Source organism: Akebia trifoliata, chromosome 1 (assembly GCF_017979445.1).
Source record: "Akebia trifoliata isolate Shusen 1 chromosome 1, ASM1797944v1, whole genome shotgun sequence".
Lineage (NCBI taxonomy): Eukaryota > Viridiplantae > Streptophyta > Magnoliopsida > Ranunculales > Lardizabalaceae > Akebia > Akebia trifoliata.
Genome location: NC_141375.1, coordinates 33,857,504 through 33,865,315, shown reverse-complemented (window position 1 = coordinate 33,865,315; position 7,812 = coordinate 33,857,504). Strand labels below are relative to the sequence as shown.

The 7,812-nt window shown below is 34.1% G+C and overlaps 1 protein-coding gene across 1 annotated transcript; it reads left to right on the top strand.

Moving 5' to 3' along the window:
• The first annotated feature begins 423 nt into the window (after positions 1–423).
• On the top strand, positions 424–3,329 carry IAA15 (indole-3-acetic acid inducible 15). The gene is made up of 5 exons (XM_086454757.1): positions 424–736; positions 891–1,072; positions 1,184–1,295; positions 2,982–3,043; positions 3,157–3,329. Exons 1-5 carry the CDS (start codon positions 492–494, stop codon positions 3,192–3,194), a joined length of 639 nt encoding a protein of 212 aa, XP_086310883.1. The 5' UTR covers positions 424–491; the 3' UTR covers positions 3,195–3,329.
• Positions 3,330–7,812: the final 4,483 nt, after the last annotated feature.

Here is a 7,812-nt window from a genome sequence, read left to right as displayed (position 1 = left end):
GACCCCTTTGGAGGAATCGCAAAGCTGCCTGTGCTAAAATATGAAGCCTAATATTAATTAAGCAGATAACCTTGAATAGGAGCTTGTTCACCAATCTCGTTGGTTAACCTTCCAAGGGCCTAGATTTTATTGATTGATAATAAATATATATTAATTGATTAAAGTTTTTATACAAACAATTTGTTTGTATAGCAAAGCATGTAAACATAACTCAAATAATAAAATAAACGTAAAAAAAAAATCAAAACCAACGGCCCAAACTTCACAATCTAGCCAATCATAGAGACGCTTTCGTCATTCATTGTCAGATACATGGAACATATCCTAACCGTTCTACTAAGAACACGTGGCAGTCTCCAAATGGTTGGTTCAAAATAGCCGCCTGATTCTCTCTTAACTTCCTATATATTGAGAGCACAACAGGACAAGTCTCGCCGACTGAATTTCACGATAGAAAGAGCGAAACACCTAAACAGCAGCGTTACCAACCTATGGAGAAGATGTCAGCAGAGACGACGAAGAACTTGCCGGAATCTGACACCACTTGCCTGAATTTCACGGAAACTGAGCTGACCTTAGGCATACCTGGTGAATCAAGGACTTTGACCGAGATAGGAGGAAAGGGGAGTGCGAAACGTGGCTTCTCGGAGACTGTTGATCTCAACCTTGGAAACGAAGATCGCAGCGATGATCAATCGGAAACTCAGATCTCATGTACTGGAAAACCTCCTGCAAAGTAAGAATTTCTCAAAACGGACTTCTCTAGGGTTCAACGAACGGATCGGATCGGGTCGATTGGTTCGAATTCAGATCTGGTCTTGTTTGTATTCTGGATACTTTGAGATCGTATAAAAATACGATTTCTTATACGTCTATTTCTTTGTTTTCAGGGCACAAGTGGTTGGGTGGCCACCGGTGAGATCGTTCAGGAAGAACGCGTTGAAGAGCTGTACGTACGTTAAGGTAGCCGTAGATGGAGCACCGTATCTACGAAAAGTAGATTTAGAGATGTACGGTAGTTATCAGCAGCTCTTGAACGCTTTAGCGGAGATGTTCACCTGCTTCACCATCCGTAAGTAGTTCTCACTGTATTTCTTATCAAGTTTACGGTATTACCCTTGGAATTCCGAAAATTACCAAAAGACAGTAGGGGTAATTTAGAGTTTTTGTTTATTGTTTTTAGGTAATTATTTAGACGAAAGGAAGCTTATGGACCCTGTTAACGGAACGGAATACGTACCTACGTATGAAGACAGAGACGGTGACTGGATGTTGGTTGGGGACGTTCCTTGGAAGTAAGTTTCCTAAATTGTCCTCCATTAATTAGTTTAGTTGACGAAAGTAGCCCTGTTCTTTCCATATTATTTTCTTTGAGTTGCAGGAAAATAGTATTCTAGAAAAAAATTGATTTGTGGGCATATGATCGTTCATTTTAATTGGAAAATCCTTTTTGCTTGTAGGAAATCAAAGATTAACGTTTTATAGGAAATCCATTTTCTTTGAAAAATCACTATTCTTTGGAAGTATTTTATCTGCTATCACACAAACCCTTGTTCTACATTGCTTGGTTGCATGTAGAGCATTTTATCTTAAAATGATACTAAGGCTCTCTTAGAAATTCATTTTTGTTTGAATGAAACCACGTATCAAAGGAAATATTTTACGAAATTCACTTTCTCAGCTCCAGTTTCTTTGAAAGTTTAGTTTATTTTCCGTAGGAAATATTTTCTGTGCAAATATACACGCATTTAGTTTACGTTGTTTAGCTGCATGCAGTGATCTGAGAAGCACTTTCACTTAAAGTGACAATAAGGCTATTAGTTTATGGGAAAATTAATTTATTAGAATGAAATAATATATCAACCAACAGATTTTTTGAGGAAATCCTCTTTCTTAGAAAATTTATTTCCGTTTACAAGTATTTTCTCTGCAATCATACACGCACCTTTGTCTATGTTGCTTGGCTTCTTAAGGAAACTAAAGATTGTTATAAAAATTCATTATGAAATCAATACCAATAGAAATTAATTTTGTTTAAATAAAGAAAGAATTTAGTATTAAGAGAAAATTTCTAACTTGAAAATTTTGAATGGTAAGAACACGTTTTTTTAGGGTATCCCACTTCCTTTCGGGATCTGAAGTAAATACCTATACGATTGCATGCCCTGATCCGATAGAAGTTTCCCAAAATTCAATTCTGGAGACTACCTAATTTCGAACACATGACCAGATAGAGCAAATATCTGTCAACAAATTTGATTTGGAGCAAATCTAGGTTAATCGGATCCGATCTGATAACTATTGAATCCATAAACAATCGGGTTCAAATAAGATCTAATTTGATTTGACAAATACTACACGCATGAAATATAGATTTATGCGATATAATCAAATAAAATATGCATAATATAATCCCCAAGAGTTGGTTACAGGCGAAGACCATGCCTCTAGAAGTGGAGGTCTCGTGTTCAAAACCCCCCCTTAAGATCCCCTTTGGGATTTATCCCACAAAAAAGAAATTACCCAATGAGTGTGAGGGGAGGGGATTGCACACCCCCTGAGGATTAGTTGGGTGCTTTAAGAGGTTTTGGTTCCATAAGTATATATAGTTTTCCACAAATTATTGCACTGGGGTTGATTCAGAACCTGGTCCAGTAAGATATCATACTGGATCCTTATTAGATCAAATCTTCACTATCTGATCCGGTTATAGGTCTAATCTGATCCATTGACAGCCCTAGTTACAACAACTATTGTTTCTAAAAAGGTTAAATGATATTATTATATATACTATAAGACTGTTATATTGCAAATATTATTTTTAATAATATTGCTATATTTTCATTTCTTTCTTCTTTTTTTTTTTTTTTTCCTTTTCTGTTTAAGATTAAGCTAAAACTTTCAATATGTTCAATTTTTATATTATATAAATGCTTATTTATCTAATCCAATATTCATTTCCTTTTTTTCTTTTATTACAGAATGTTTGTAGAATCGTGCAAGCGTCTCCGATTGATGAAAAGCTCAGAAGCAATTGGGTTAGGTGATTAATATGTTCCTTACCATTTAAATTAATCTTATTTTTTTTTCTTTCATTTTCTAATTTAATATTTATTAATAATAAACTTATTTATTTATTTTTAATGGTTGATGCAGCTCCAAGGACCCCTACAAAATGCACAAGCTCAAGTTGAGAAAATAGCTTTTGAGGATCACTCTTTGAAAGATAAAATAGCTTGTACAGAGATTATTCCTTTGTTTTCTGGTTGCCGAGTTTTGACTGTGTGGAGCAATAGTAGACAAATAAAAGAGAGATGCGTAGTTTTCTATATCATAGCCGGCTTTTTTTTTTTTTAATCTTAATTTCATAGAAATACTTTATTATACTCAAAAGCATTTCATTTGAAATCATATTTTACCGTAAATAAGATTCAAATTCGTAGAAAATCTGAGTAAATTATGATGCGAATTCCTTAGGAAAATGGGTATGGGAAAATGCATTCCACTATTTGATTGACCTTAAGAAAATGTCGAAAAGAGAGATGGGTTATTAGTTTGAGTCGTGATAATATAACACCCCCTCTCCGACACAAGTCGCCCTATGCCCCCATCATAGAACTGTAGATCATTTGCCTGGGGATACACAAGAAAAAGATTTATGATTATGTGTATCCTGAGGCAAATGATCTAACGGTTCTGTGACGGGGGTGTGTTAGAGGGGGCGTTAGCAAAATCATTACACTTAATTTTGGGGATGGGGGTAATTATGAGAGAATAACATTAGGCGGTGGGACAATCATTTTCTTTCTCTCCCAAGGTAGAAAATCCCTTTGGGTGGTAAAATGAATCTCAGGGAAAATGTGCAATCATAACCCCAAGGTGTTGTCCGAGTGGCAAGTCGAGCCATAATAAGCTCCTCAGCAAGAGGTCAGGTTGAGTGTTCGAAACCAAACAATGATTTCCTTGGGGGCACTCCCCAGGTTCGGTTGACCCTCGACTCAACTAGTTGCACTTAGGACTTTCCAAGGGATGATGCGTGTGACTGTGGAATTAGTCTCACCCAACGGGTGGGGATACCCATGATTAACCACACACACACACACACACACAAAAACATAAAAATCCCATTTTCCATGTGCAATCATGCAATACCCTTCATTGAACTTTGTTTGAATTCTTTGAGATGGGTATAAATAAAGGAATAATTACTTAGAGGACCCTGGCAGAGGGAATTTTTTCTAAATAGTCTTTGAATTCTAGGCGGTAACTTGATGGTCTACTTAGTAAACTTTTTATTTCTTAATAGTCCCTCATTATTGTCAAGGTCACCACTTTTATTGTCGAGATCACTACTTTTTATTTATTGTCAAGGTCAACATTTTTATTATCGAACTCACCACTTATTATTGTCGAGCTCACCACTTTGTATTTATTGGCGAGCTCGACAGTAAGCTCACCAATTTTTACTCTCGAATTCAATGTTTTTTGTTGTTGAACTCGACGCTATAAAACCCACCTGTTTTCGTTTTTCAAGATTTTCATATAGAAATACATGGAAAGATTGACTAAAAATTGACATAGCGATTTGTCTAGATGATTTCAAACCAAAAGAATCATCCTTAATTGGTTTTCATTAAAAAACGAAGCAAAAAAAAAAGAAAAAAACTATAGTTTTTTACATGTCTTCAAAATGCTTGAAAAACCCTTTGTCATGCTCGAAAGGTATCAAAAGAATCATGGAGTCGCTCATTGTAAAATTGTAAGTAAAGTCCTTCACTATTTGTAGTGAACAAAAGATTTTATGTTGGTCTTTAAGAGATCGAGCAAGTTTGAGGTTGTTGATTATTTGGATTCAAACTATGTAAGATGTCATGACAATCTGAAGTCCACTTTTAACTTTGTTTTCTTGCTTGCTCATCGGGCAATCTCTTGGAAAAGCTCCATACAATTTATTATAACCGATTCTACCATGAATGTGGAGTACATTTGTTGCTGAAGCTAATTGACAGGCTTTACAGCGGAGGAACTTCATTATGGAGCTGGGTGTTATGGATTCTATCCACAAACCATTAATCATTTATTGTGATAACGAAGTTGTGACCAAATATGTGAAGAATCATTGGATGATGAAGAGTAACAAACACATAGAGATCAAGTATCTTTTAATGTGTGAGAAAGTTTGAGAGGGCATCATTGATATTCTACAAGTGGTTACCAATTTGATGATTGTTGATCCTCTTACTAAAGGTCTTCCATAAGATCTTCAAAGAGCATGTTAGTTGCATGGGAGTACTTAGAGACTTTAGACTCTATAGTTTAGATAGAATTATTCTATCATGTCTTAAGCGATGTGTTATTACTCTGATTCTAGATGCTAGCATTAAAGTTATTAAAGTACTCATATTTTCATTCTATACCTTGGTAATCACTTGTTCGAGCATATGTTGTGTGAGTTGAAGTTTAGCATGAGAATATGGTTAATGTATTCATGAGGTATGCTTAGGATATATGCATCTGGGAAATGCATTGCTAACCATTTATTCTGATAGGATGTTGATGGTTTTCACATGGTTGGTTTTGTGTAACATATTAGAAACACACACTAAGAGTGTGAAGCATGATGAAATTGAAATACATGCACAAATGATTGCATGAGTTGTTTGTATATATCACTTCATTAAAACCTCCATAAAGTTTAAATTCTCAGATGCATTGATGATCTAACTTTAAGACCATGAAACATTCTTGGAGTTAATATAAGGAACTCCAAAATACCCATGATCAATTGTTAATATTATTTTTAAATTTGGATGAAAGTTAAAGTGATTTCTAAAGACCTTTGAGCAATGATTTTTCTAAAATTTAGTGTGACCACTCGACTTTTAAAATAAAATTTTCAATGTTATTTTTAAAATTAAAATCATTTGTATGGATCAAGTGAGAGATTGTTGAAAATTTTGGTCCAAACAAGAAATGTTGTAAGGACTTCATTTATAATTGGAACACTGTTTGCAATCAATGGTTTCCAATTTTTCAAAAGGTTCGTTGATTTATCTGAAATCAACGGAGTGATTTCCTCTTGTTGTGTCCCACATTTTCGTGATAGGTAGAAACCATGAAGCTTGAAATCATTGGTTGAGATATCAAGAAAGTCAAAAGTATATTATTTTTTCTATTCCGTTTTATCTAAGATTTGCAAAGGGTATGTCTTCAATTTCGAGTTGATAATGTTCTTGTTTTGTGTTTAATCGGTTGAATGTTTGAGAGCTAAAGATCCTTGATTAATGGGTAAACCCAACATCTACTACTTGGGATCTTGGGCCTCCACACCATAATATCTATAGTTTCCAAACAAAATAACTTTCAATTTGAAGATTTAATATTTTGTTAATTATTTACTGTTGTTAGTGATTTGAGACCCAAATTAACCATCTGATTCAATGGTTTAGGATCATTTTACATGATCAATGTAGTAAATTTTTTTTACAGCATTTCATCTTCTTGCATGTTGTAAACTAATACTTGTCTGCAGCAAGGAGCGGCCAAACAGCTCTGATGTTGCATCCATACAGAACAAAAACAAGGTCATTTCATTTTTGAATGTAATTTATTTTCTTTTATCTTATTTATATTTGTCTTTCCATCAATCCTAATGTCCACATATCAAATAAATTAATTAATTTTTTATGTAGAATTTTTATTGCAAGTTGGGACATCTTTCCATCCATCCCGACAGTTGTGAATCGGATTGGATTTTGCGGGAAATGAAGGAAAACATAGATATTTGGTTGCTATTAGTTCACAATTCTGTTGATTTTGGTTTGATAGAAATCTATTTGATGAAGTTTGTATCCTAAACCAAATTTTAACATGTAAATTTTGTTTTACATTTTAAGTCATGTGTCATGTTGTACTTTGGATGTTTAGAACAAGAAAGGATTGCTATATCGAATTGAATTGAATATAAATATCTACGCTTCTTTAACGTCGTTGATAAAAAAAAAAAATTGTTGCACTTGGTTTAGTTAGAGAGATTGAAAACTATTATTTTTGGGAAAAAAAAATCAACCTAGATTTTTTCAATTACCTAGACTACAATCTATTACCATCGAAGAGTTCATTAGGGTTTTCTAAGATGGTGTTGGTCCAAGAAAAGCCTTGGGTCATTGAATCCAAGGAGGTGGTTGCTTGAAGCCTAATAAACACCTACAAATTTAGTAGAAAGGGCGATCATCACCTTTAGGACATCGAGTCTAGCTCGAGCCTTGAACCATCTTTCATCTCTACTTCGATAGGTTCTTCTTGATTTATTTTTAGATTGCAAGATACAATATTGCTGGGTTGCTTGAACTTATTATCCAGCTCAATTGAGATTTGAATCAACTACAAAGAGGTCGGTAACTAACTCTTACAAGTTTTTTATTCGTCTTCTATTTTTCCTAAATCTGGAATTTTAGAAATAATTTTATCAACAAAAAAATTCACACAATGACATGACATAGTACGAGATATAAAAAAAAGATTCATTCTAGCACAAAATCATATTGTTGGTGGGCCCCATGTTTGTCATCTAATTGAAGAAAAAAAATAGGATAGATCATTTAAAGGGTCTTTAGTGTTGGAATATTTTTTGGGATTTTGTTTGGTTTAAGACAAAAGTGACCCAATCAAGCATGACAGATGCTTCGAGAGTTCAAATAAATAAATAAATAAAACACCATACAAAAGGGATGGACAACCCTTCCAATCCTAATTCACTACCATTACCCACACCATATAGAATTATTCTAACAATTTCATTACACAATCTAA